The 12,201-nt window shown below is 33.3% G+C and overlaps 1 protein-coding gene across 4 annotated transcripts in view; it reads left to right on the top strand.

The window, feature by feature from the left end:
• SHOC2 (SHOC2 leucine rich repeat scaffold protein) overlaps positions 1-12,201 on the top strand; it is a 92,883-nt gene that overhangs the window by 74,905 nt on the left and 5,777 nt on the right. For all 4 annotated transcript variants that reach the window (XM_041745254.1, XM_041745255.1, XM_041745257.1 and 1 more), the window contains exons 4-6: positions 3,350-3,480; positions 7,709-7,897; positions 11,588-11,710. In XM_041745254.1, the coding sequence (XP_041601188.1) occupies positions 3,350-3,480; positions 7,709-7,897; positions 11,588-11,710 (443 nt within the window). The remainder of the gene's footprint in view (positions 1-3,349; positions 3,481-7,708; positions 7,898-11,587; positions 11,711-12,201) is intronic.

The raw sequence follows: 12,201 nt of genomic DNA, 5'->3' as shown, positions 1-12,201 counted from the left end.
TCATAAACAAGTGTGTTAGACTTAGTATGGAATAAAAATGCTTTTTTTGAGCACAACAGTTTGGGAGAAAGAATGAACATAGCCTTCTCTGTCGAGAGGCAGCAAGCTAACTGGAGCATAGTCAGTGAAGATCTTGAAGAATGATTATTTGAAATAAGGAGCCAGCTGAGTTTGATTCTAGCTTTGCCACTAACTAGTTGGTGGCTTTGATAAGTCTTTTCACATATCTTATGCTAAGTCCATGCTTATTAGATGGCTCTTAGCTGCTGCTGCTTAGGTATTTTTTCATCTTTTTTATCAGAGTGCCTAAGAATTCAAACAACCATGCTCTGTATTCCCATAATTTAGCTCATATCTACACTTTATGAAGAAGATGAGCCTCACAGTGTAAAGTGTCCGAATGTCTTACCTCTACATTATTATAAAACATCTAATGTAAAATATTCAGAAAAAGAACAATATAAAGATATTGTAGTTTTTAAAATCAAAATGACTTTAGAATTATACACTTTTTCTTTATCAAAATATCTTTAAATGACAAAACTGTAGAAAATTAGGAAAAAGTCAGGTTCAAAGAAAAAAATTTTAATCTTCTGTAATTCTACCATACAGAGATAACTGTTAATTTTGATGTTTTCTTTCCACTCTATTCCACTTGTTTTTTATATTGTTGAGATCATACCTGAACATTATAGATTCTTTCACATCTTAAAATTTTTTGTAACATAATTTTTGTAGGTATTAAATATAGCAGAATACAGACATATATATATATACACTATAGAGCAAAATCATGTTTTGAACATCTGTTATGTATCAGTTATTATGCTACTTAATTGTATTTAACCCTGAGAGTGATCCTGTCAAATATTTGATGTTATCTCCACTTTATGGATGAGGATATAGACTCAGTTAAGTAACTTGCCCAGAATCAGATAGATAACATAAAATTCTTTGTTTTATTTGTGGCACTCTGGTGTCTCTAGTTTAAATAATTCTTCATATATTCTTGAATAAATAGATTGTCTCTATTTTTTTGCTACTACAAATGTTAATTAACATTTAATCACAAAGCAGATTGTTACCTGGGAAGCCAACTTTTAAGAAACATTTATATCTTATTCAATGTCATAGTGCAGTGATAACTGTTCTTGACCTTATTTCTAATCTCTAAATTCTCTGGGGCTTTGGACAGTCATCCAGTCCTCAGCTTGTTTTTCCTCCCCTCCAAAATTGACACCTCTTACTAGAATGTCATTAGAAAGATTCAGGGAAGCATCCTTAGTTAATTTAGAAAGCATTTTTTAAAATATTTTGTTTATTTGTTTGACACAGAACACATAAGCAGGGGGAGCAGTGGCAGGCAAAGGGAGAGAGAGAGGCAGAGAACCTGGTAGGGAGGTGAGGCTTGATCCTAGGACCCTGGGATCATGACCCAGCTGAAGGCAGACACTTAACTGACTGAGCCACCCAAGCGCCCCTAGAAAGCATTTTAAAGACAAAGTTAACTTGTCTTTGCTAAGTGATAGTTTCTATCATTGCATTTGAATTCAGTTTTCTGCCTGTAGGAATCTTAAACAGAACCAGCAAACTCTTGGCCTAGTTTCGAGACACTATTATAAGAGAGTATAAAAGTAAATGAAAATAACATAACCTCTGGAATAGTTCCAATTACAATTCTTACAGGAATTGAAATGTTTGCTAAGTTTTTCTGCATTATAGTTGGCTAGACTTACGGTATTTAATTATCAGAATATTACCATTATCAATGGCTGATTTTTGCCTTGAAGATATAAAGAGTAAAAATTAGCTCTATTTAGTGATTTCTTATAACTTTAACTACTGATATCTTCAGCAAGAGGGAAGGATGCAGATGAATGATAACTAGATAGAATTATGAGACATAGTGACTGCCATCCTATGGTTTCAAGGTTTAATTTATGCTAAAAGCTAATATATGTTTTCTGTACGTACTGTAGTAATGTTACATCTAAGAAAATTATTCATTTGATAACTTTGAAAAATGCAAAATGAAAAACGAAAACTTTGAAAAATGCAAAAGGAAAGAAATGGGCAAACTTCAGGAGGATGGTGAAAATCAAGACATCAAAACACTTGTCTCCAGTTTGTGACACAGGCATCTACTTTTGTAATTTAAACACTGATAATACTGTTTAATTTAAAACTAGAAGCTGGTTACACTACATTGACATTTAAACTTGGCCCATCTAAATATGTGATACCAGCAGTTGTAGTTTGAAGTCAGAAAAGAAATTAACAAACCATGACAAGGAATTACATTGAACTAAATTAAATTCTTGTACCTTTTTTCCCCCCTCTTTCTGGTATCGAAATGAACTTGTTTTCTAATGTATATCATTTGGGGAATCAAATTTGATTTAAACTTTTTATGACGGCAGATATATTCATCCATGTAGCCTGCATGTAGCTTGCCAATAAAACTAGCCTATTTTTCTGCTCTGCTTTTTTATGTATTCAGTGACAGCTAAATTATGCTCTAATTGGTATTCTTAGATAAGAGACTATAACTTTCACTTTTGTTTGTAATTTTATTTTTTTATTTGTTTTTTTAAGATTTCATTTTATTTGTGAGAGACACACAGTGAGAGAAGGGCAGAGATATATACAGGCAGAGGGAGAAACAGGCTCCATGCAGGGAGCCCAATGTGGGACTCAATCCTGGGACTCCAGGATCATGCCCTGAGCTGAAGGCAGACACTTAACCACTGAGCCACCCAGGTGTCCCTTGTTTATAATTTTTAAAAATTGGCTAATTTTTTACTGTCAGTTTGACCTTCAGAAATGGAATATTCATATTTAAGCTTATGAAAAATACTAAAAATTTCCAATTTCACAAAATAATTGTGTATCTTATATTTAAGTAATGTCACTTTTGAAATTTGGACATTTCTTCAAAATTACATGAACATTTGTTATATAACCATTGTTCTGTGTTGCATGATGGTTCTATAGATACAAATGAGATGATTATTATAAGTTTAAACTATATAATACTTTGATTTTATTCAGTTAGGCCTTATATAAAGGTCAATTTGTTATTAAAGTATGCCAATACTTTCTAGTAATTCATTTTTAAAATTGACTTTATGGTTATGTATTCCATTGTTTCTCTAAGACAAGTGGACACAAAAGTGGTTTCAATTTCATCCTAATTGATAGAGTGCAGTATGTAGTTCCTTGGTACTAGGAGTTAAGGATCTTGCCAAAATAGTACTGCTCAGTAATTCGTATATATCTAGGGAATAGCCAGGGACAGTGACAGATCTATCAGATTAAAAGAAAAAATTCCTTTTTTTTGTATTCACAGGAAACCTGTCCAGTTTAAGTCGTCTTGGTCTGAGATACAACAGACTGTCAGCAATACCCAGATCACTGGCAAAGTGCAGTGCCCTCGAAGAGCTAAATTTAGAGAACAATAACATTTCTGCTCTACCAGAGGTGAGAGGTGGTAAATCTTTACAGCTGGGTGAATAATTTGATTATTGAGGTTGTTTAAATAATGAATATAGTACAGACATTTAGCTGCCAGTAAGATAAATATTCTGAAGAAGAAAGAATAGGAATGATTATAGAAACACACTGTTTTTTTCTTTTTTCATGTATAGAAAGGAGAAACCAAGGTGAGAAATCAGTGTGCTACTACATTCATTCCCATGTAAGCATCATGCTTCTCATATCATTTTGGAACTAGTGATAACAGCTACAGCTATTAAGGAAAAGTTGTATGGTTGGTTTTAAAACTCAACTACCCAGCCAGTTCAGATATTTTAAAAAGTGCTGTAGAAAGATGATCCAGGAAAAGAATGAGCTACATAGAACACATTACTTATTAATCATATTAATATTAGCTGTAACATTTTATGACCCAAATTATTACCCTGCTTATGCAATAATATTAAAGCCTATTTAACATATACCAGTCGCCAAAATTTGTTATTTCTTAACACATTTTTAATTTGGGTTTTGTTCTATGAAAAAATATTTTCACTTATTTTGCTTAGAGATTAATTGGGCAGAATGCAGTACTTCTATTCTTTGGCCTTCTTTCGCTACATATTCTTATTTTAGCATACCCACAACTTGTATGTTTGCTTATTCAAGCATTAGATCTTATTGTGGTATTCTAACAAATAAAATAATGGAATTGTTATATTACTGATTGAACTTCGCAAAGTCTCTTTTTTTCTAATAATTAAAGATGTTTTCTTTAAGTGGCCCTTTATTTCTAGTTTTTCCGTGTGTGTGTGTGTGTGTGTGTGTGTGTTTGAATTAAAAATAAAGATGCTTTGGATGAATGTTTATTTATAGATATATGCTATGATTTTATAAAGAATAATTTGAGTATTTGAAGATATAGGCTTATAGCAATTAGCTTATAAAATAAATGTATTTAATTGATTTGTTGCTATGGGATACAGAAAAAAAGCACCTATTAATTTTGCTTCTCTTATTCTGGGTCTTTGGATTTTTTTAAAAACCATTTGATCAAAGTACAAAAATCAGTTGTCCAGGATTATAGTTTCTAGGATGGGCTAGTTCTTTAAAACTCCTATGACAATTTATCATCTGCAGTTTAAATGGGGTCAGGAACAGAATCCACAGATTGTAGAGATAGCCCTGACAACTGGACTGTCTGGATTTTTGTCTTTCTTTGCTAGTGATAATGTAGAATGGTAAAAATGGGTGGGGTTCTATTGTTTAATGTCATCTCCTTTTCTAACAGTAATTAGCAAAATAATTAGACCTTGTTGGGATTTTTTTTTAGGGTGTGATTTGTGAGCTTAAGTAAAAGTGACTGCTTTTACAATGTCAGTAAGGCTAAATATAAAGACTAGGTGTATATTAAATTTCAAAAAGTGAGATTTTAAAACTTATTTTTATATCCACTATCAGTGAAACTACTAATTATTGGGTAACTCTTAGGATACAGACATTGTGGTAAGTAGTTTTACGTATAATATTTTGTGAGTGAAATTAGTCAAGATTTATTTTTGATAAGGAATTATAAAGAGGACAAGCTATCCTCAATCTGGCTGTGGAAGAAATGTGCGCGCACACACAGAGATTTAAACTGGCCTATTTTCAGATAGAGAGCCTGTGGGGGAAGCCCTTGATTGGCCCTCTGCAAATCTGGGGAAGCATTAAGTCTTATTTAAAAGTAGTCTCTGTGCTTTGGAAGCAGCATAATCCTAATGCAAATATGTAATTATCTGCATTTGTAATCACAATGAGGAAAACAATAAAATCCATTAGATGGCACTTACTAGACATCTAGTTCAAGGTGGGTTGGGTGTGCAGTCAGGACAGTGGTTTTCAGTTGGGGCTCCTTGCGGATACCAGAGCTGGCAAAATGACTATACAGTTTTCTATTTGATGACTGTCTGAAAATGGACTAGTTTTCATGTAGACACAAACACATAAGGAAAAGGAATTTAATAAATTTAAGCACATATGTTCAAGGTATAAGGCTAGGGGCTTTACATGGATCATCCCATTTAAATCTTCATTATAATTGTATTAATTATTGGGGTATTATCAAATTGTATTCATTATTGGGGTAATAAGACTTAAGGGAAGTTATGTTTTTGGCCTAATTTGTTACCTTAAGTATTTTTCTGGGAGTACTGTGAGAAATATATTGATTGTCTAATTCACCAAAGGTCATACATCTGGTAAGTGGAAGACCTAAGATGGGGATACAGATGTGTCTGACTTTAAAGCAACGATGAGCACAACTGCATAGCTTCATTTTATGATCTAAGAATGAAAGATTGGAGAGCTGCCTTCTCATTGCCCATTTTTAGATATCTTTAGGGTTTTTCAAAGAATATCAGTAAAGTTGGTCAGCTGTAAGAATAATAAATATAACATTTTTGCCATGATACTCAAAACTTCATGTATTTCCAGTAAAATAAGATGTAGGCAATTTTCCTGAATTGACTACCTTTTATCTTCCTTTTATCTTTTGACTACCTCTTCCTTTTATCTGTGTACATCAGTAGACAAATTGAAAGCTGCTTAATGTTCAGCATAAAGAACAAGTTTCAGTTCACCATATAATTATGCCTTCAGTTACATAGTTATTTCATTCCTTCAGCTGGCCTTACAAATTTCAGGTACTAAGTCTTCAGTTTCCTTATGGTATGAAGCTGGTATTTGAACATTCTTAAAATACACACACATACCTCACACAGCTTGTTTCCTCTTCCTCTCTGCTTGGACCTTTACTTCAATCTAAAATATTTCTTCTACTTTTCTAAATATTTAAATTTTTTTCATCCTTCAAGATCTAGCTCACTTTCAGTCTCCTTCCTGCTTTTCCAGTTACTCCAGTATTTCCTCTTTGCTTAAAATTTAAATAGAACAGGGACTTAAAAATTAAGCACTATTTATGTGCTAGAGATTGTAAAGCTATTTGTGTATTTTCTCTCTCTAAAATGTTTTCACTACAATTTATAAAATAAGCCATCATTTTACAAATGAATAAATGAAGGTTTGGAGCAATTGCCTGAAGTTACAAGCCACCGAAGGATAGAGCCAGGATTCAGAATTATTTTATAGCCTATACCAGTGTTTCTCAAACATTAATGAGTATACATATCACTAAGGAATCCTCTTAAGATTCATATTGATTCTGTAGGAGTAGGACCTAAAAGTCTACATTTCTAACAAGGCAGTGCTGCTCTTCTTTCAACCAGACTTTGGATAACGAGAGCCTATTACATATAATTTGTTATTGATTATATACAGTTCTGTATTGTTTCCTTTTTCCCATCATGTGTGCTGTATTTATCTAAATAGGGTTTAATCTTTTTAATCGCAGAATTTCTTTTGTAATACCTAAACGCCTAGCACTGTGGTGACATGGTAGGAGGCTGAAGTAAGGGGATGTGTGACTATTATGCGCAGTTATAGTTTGACAGATGTATCTTTCCCTCTGAAACTTTACCATGTGGAAAAACAATATTATATAGGGAACTGTTATCTTTTAAATTTAATATTCTGTGAAGGAGCCATTAAATTATAGCTCACTCTGAGTCAGGTTATGTTAATCTTAATAATTTAGAGGATAATTAACTCAGACCTGAATAGTGAGAGAGCCAGGACTGTATGATGCAAATGATTCTGCATTTAAGGTTCTCAAAGTGGCCACTCATGAGATATCTCTTACCTGCAGACATTTTCTTTATAGAGTATTTTTTTTTTTTTTTGGTGTTTTGTTTTTTAGAGAGTGGGGTTGGAGGGGCAAAGGGAGAAAGAATCCCAAGGAGGCTCCACAGCCAACTGGGGCTCTTAGAACCCTGAAATCATTACCTGACTCAAAATCAAGAGTTGGACACTTAGCTGACAGAGCCACCCAGGTATCCCTTCTTTATAGAGTGTTTTAATAAGCTAAAGCCAAGGAATAAAAATCAGATTTTGCATGAGGTTTCTGTTTCTTGTAAAATCTGGAAATCTGACTCTGTTGGCTCCACATTCCTATAAGTGACAGCTAAGGCTGAGGAGTGACTGTCCCCTCTATATGAGGCAGCACAGAGCTGGCCCAACCAGTGTCTGTCATTGGTTACCTGAAGGCCCTTTGAGGCATTTGTGACTGCTGCTCTGTACTCTATGGAGGAAATCTTGTTACAATTCTAATTCTTATGTTTATTTTATTTGTTTACAGAGTCTTTTATCAAGTCTTGTGAAACTGAATAGTTTGACCTTAGCTAGAAATTGCTTCCAATTATATCCAGTAGGTGGTCCATCTCAGTTTTCCACCATCTATTCCCTCAACATGGAACACAATCGAATCAATAAAATCCCATTTGGAATTTTCTCCAGAGCAAAAGTATTAAGTAAGCTGAATATGAAGGTAAGCCTCTGTTTGTTTTGAGGGGGAGTAAAGCTACTACTCTTAGTACTTAAAGTAATCTCTGTGTTTTCTCAGAACAGTGTGGAGAACTGTTACTGTTACTATCTCAACTGATAGATACTTGAGGGCAATTTGTATTAGATAACAAATATCTTAGAACTGTGCATACTTGTAACACTTTGTCCTAAAGAAATAATCATGAGTGTCCATAAAAGCATAGTTGTGAGGATATTTATTGTCGAACTTTCTATTTAATTGGTACCAATCCAATAAAGATTTCATTTATTAAAAGTAGTATATCTTCGGTGGAACACTATGATGTCATTAAAAATAATACTCAAGTTTAGAAGAATATTAAATACCAGTTGAAACATTCTCAGTTTATTAAGTTAGAAAAAAGTTAAAGCATGCAAGACTGTCTTTCTACAGTTTTTAAAAACTATTCTTAATGTGCTTAATGATGTATTACGTATAGATTTATATGTATAGATATAGCTAGAATTTATTAAAATATGTTTATCTTTGAATATCATAATTATTTTATGGATGACCTTTCTTATTGAGGAATAATTGATGCAACAGGGTATTAGTTACAGTTGACAACATAATGATCCAATATTTGTATATTGGGAAATGATCGCACATACACACGGAATTTTTTTTTCTTGTGATGAGAGTTTAAGATTTACTCTCCCAACAACTTTCAGATATATAATACAGTATTACTAACTATGGTTGCCATGCTGTAGCTTATATCTCCATGACTTATTTATTTTATAACTAGAGAAGTTTATACCTTTTGATTCCCTTTACCCAGTTTTCCCACCTCCTAACCTTTACCTCTGGCAACCACCAATCTTTACTTTTTATCTTTGGGCTTGGTGTTTTGTTTTGATTCACATATAAGTGAGATTATATGGTATTTGTCTTTTTCCATCTGACTGACTTCACTGAGCATACCCCTCTCAAGGTAGATTCATGTTGTCACAAATGACAAGATTTAATTCTCATTTATGGCTGAATATTGTTCCGTGTGTGTGTGTGTGTGTGTGTGTGTGTGTGTGTACTGAATTTTCTTTATCCATTCAGTTCGTCTGTGAACACTTAAGTTGCTTCCGTATCTTGGCTTTTTAAAATAATGCTGCAATGAACATGGGGGTGCATATGTTTTTGAGTTAGTGTTTTCAGTTTCTTCAGATAAATGCCAAGAAGTAGGATTGCTGGATTGTATGGTAGTTCTGTTTTTAATTGTTTGAGAAACCTCCATACTGTTTTCTCTAGTGGGTACACCCATTTACATTCCCACCAAAGGTTCCCCTATATAATCTTTTATATATAAATTTTCACCGGTACTTATTTCTTGTCTTTTTGATAACCGCCATTCTGATGGGTGTGAGGTGATAACTCATTGTGGTTTTGATTTGCATTTCCCTGATTAGTGATGTTGAACATACTTTTATGTACCTGTTGGCCATCTGTATGTCATTTTTGGGAAAATGTCTCTTCACATCTTCTGCCTATTTTTTAATTGGATTGTTCTTTTGTTATTGAGTTGTATGAGTTCTGCATATATTTTGGATATTAACCCCTTATCAGATATATAATTTGCAAATATTCTGATGCATGATCTTTAGTTTCTTTTTGCATATCTGTATTCTCTAGAGTGAATGAGTTTCACATTTATAATAAGGAAAAAAGGAGGAAAGAAATGAAACCTGATCTTTTTTTTCCAGTGATTTTATTTATAGTGAGCAGACTTTAGGTACAGAGGTGATAAGTAAATTGGCCCTATAGCTAATTTATGGCTGAGGTATAGGAATCCAGGAGACCTAGATTTCCTGCTTCCAGGTGTAAGTGTTCTTTCTATTGTATTATACTACATCCTTTTATCTTTGATGAACTGTTTTTTTTTTTATTAAGATTTATTTATTCATGAGAGACACAGAGAAGGAGGCAGAGACATAGGCAGAGGGAGAAGAAGGCTCCTTGAAGGGAGCCTGATGTGTGGGAATCGATCCTGGATCCCGGGATCATGGCCTGAGCTGAAGGCAAGCACCCAGCCGCTGAGCCACCCAGGCGTCCCAAGATGAACTATTTCAACATAATTGTGGTTCTTTAGTCTAAAATATAGAGTTTATTGATTCTCTCTATACTTGTTCATAAATACATGTATCTTTTATGATAATTCTTTAGAGGTATATAATTGAATCAGTGGAAATTCAAGATAATCTTATAATCTTAAACAGGTTTAAAATGTATTGTTTATCTTTTCAGTTGTATGAGATTTAGCAGTGGTAATGGTATCAATTCTGAATGTTTTTAATAAGAGGCTTAGAACACAGCAGTCTAGGTGTTCATTAGTTTTTGCATTTGGTTCTACATTTTTATGGATATGATATAGTTACTATAGCGTTAGGTTGGAAAGGCTTGTTTTCAATGAAATAAGAAAACTTCCTAGAATTTTGCCTTAATTTTTCTTCAATAGCATGACAAATGTTTAATAAAAACTTTTTTTTTTAAAGAAGTCAAAATGAAGCCTGATATTTTCCTCATATAAGCACCAGTAGTAAGTTTTTTTAAATGAAAATTCTTTATCATACTACTAATTATCAGTAGTTAATAAATTTAAAAGTTATAATGAATAGGTAATGTAAGTATTATAATAAAAGAAAAACTTGACTTTCAAATGGATGTTTGCTTCTTGGAATCTCTTATGGATGATTTTGTGTAAAATGAGACAAGTAATCCATATATATTGCAGAAAAAATTAAAAATACAGATTAACAAAAGGGACATAAAATAATCCTACCACTGAGAGATAGCATCACTGTTACAATTCTAATTCTTATGTTTATTTTATGTTATGTTTAATTTTTATATTTATTTTAACACATTGGCATACATCAGGGGTACTAGTGGTCCTTTCTTGTTACCAGTAGCCCCAACAAATACAAAATGTGGTAAGAGTTGTTACTGATGAAAATGTATTTTATATGTAGAGAGGAGGAAGCAGGAGGAAAAATAGTGAAACACTGGCATATATTTCACTATGTTTTCTGCATATAGCTATATCTAGTTTTTAAACAAAATTAGGGTAAGTGTTCCATCATCTGTATTATTCAGTGAGAAATGTATTTTTGTCATCTCTTATGGATTTTTAAAGTGAAATTTTGGATACTATCAAGTAGTGTTTTAATGATTTAATTTGCTATCTTAAGACTTTTTCCTCTCCTACTTTATTGCTCAGCATCTCTAGAATTGCTGAGCTTATCTGGTTTCTTTATGTGCTATAATTCAATGTTTCTTCTTCCCTTGTGCTCTTGAGCATCTACATTTATTCCATGATTTCTGTAGATATTTGTGAAATGAAAATCTACTTTTAACTGGGACCTTTGAAGTCTCAAGTGTTGGTCAGTAGAGTGTATTTTTAATATTCAATACAGATAATCACATAGGGAGCAAACTTCCAATTTAACCTCAAAATAAAAAGGTTAAACTGCTTCGGAGGCTTAGGTTTTTCATTACTTTTTAATTTTTTATTTGGATATCAAAGAGGGGAATAAGTTTTTGTGTTTAAGAATTTTCTTTCCACCAGGTGTGTTTGTGTGTGTGTGTGTGTGTGTATGTGTGTGTGTGTATAACTTTGTTTTTATGGTTCTACTTTGGTTGCTTCTTTTCTGTCTTTGCCAGGACAATCAGTTGACATCACTTCCCTTGGATTTTGGAACTTGGACCAGTATGGTAGAATTGAATTTAGCCACTAATCAGCTCACAAAGATTCCTGAGGATGTGTCTGGTCTTGTTTCTCTTGAGGTGAGTATAAAAGAGCTCCTTATTTATTTAGAACTCCTTAGACCTGTCTGCAATTATCTTGCTAATAAAGCTTCAGTTAAAATAAGCAGTTTCTATGGGGGGAAGATCATAATTAGAAATATTAGAGCTCTCTTAAGCATAGCTTTTTTAGGATGATGAGATATTATTAACTTAATTTGGGCTCAGGGCTTCCAAATTACTCTTGCCCGCTAAAAGTTGGTAAGCTTGAGTGTTATGAAGTGTCTTTGAAAGGAATGTCTCTAGGGATCCCTCGGTGGCACAGCGGTTTGGCGCCTGCCTTTGGCCCAGGGCACAATCCTGGAGATCCGGGATCGAATCCCACGTCGGGCTTCCAGTGCATGGAGCCTGCTTCTCCTTCTGCCTGTGTCTCTGCCTCTCTCTCTCTCTCTGTGTGTGTGTGATGACTATCATAAATAAATAAAAATTAAAAAAAAAAGATTGAAAGGAATGTCTCTAAAATTTAGCATCTT

The sequence above is a fragment of the Vulpes lagopus genome, chromosome 2 (genome assembly GCF_018345385.1).
Source record: "Vulpes lagopus strain Blue_001 chromosome 2, ASM1834538v1, whole genome shotgun sequence".
Classification (NCBI taxonomy): domain Eukaryota; kingdom Metazoa; phylum Chordata; class Mammalia; order Carnivora; family Canidae; genus Vulpes; species Vulpes lagopus.
This window is presented reverse-complemented; position numbering and strand designations above follow the sequence as displayed.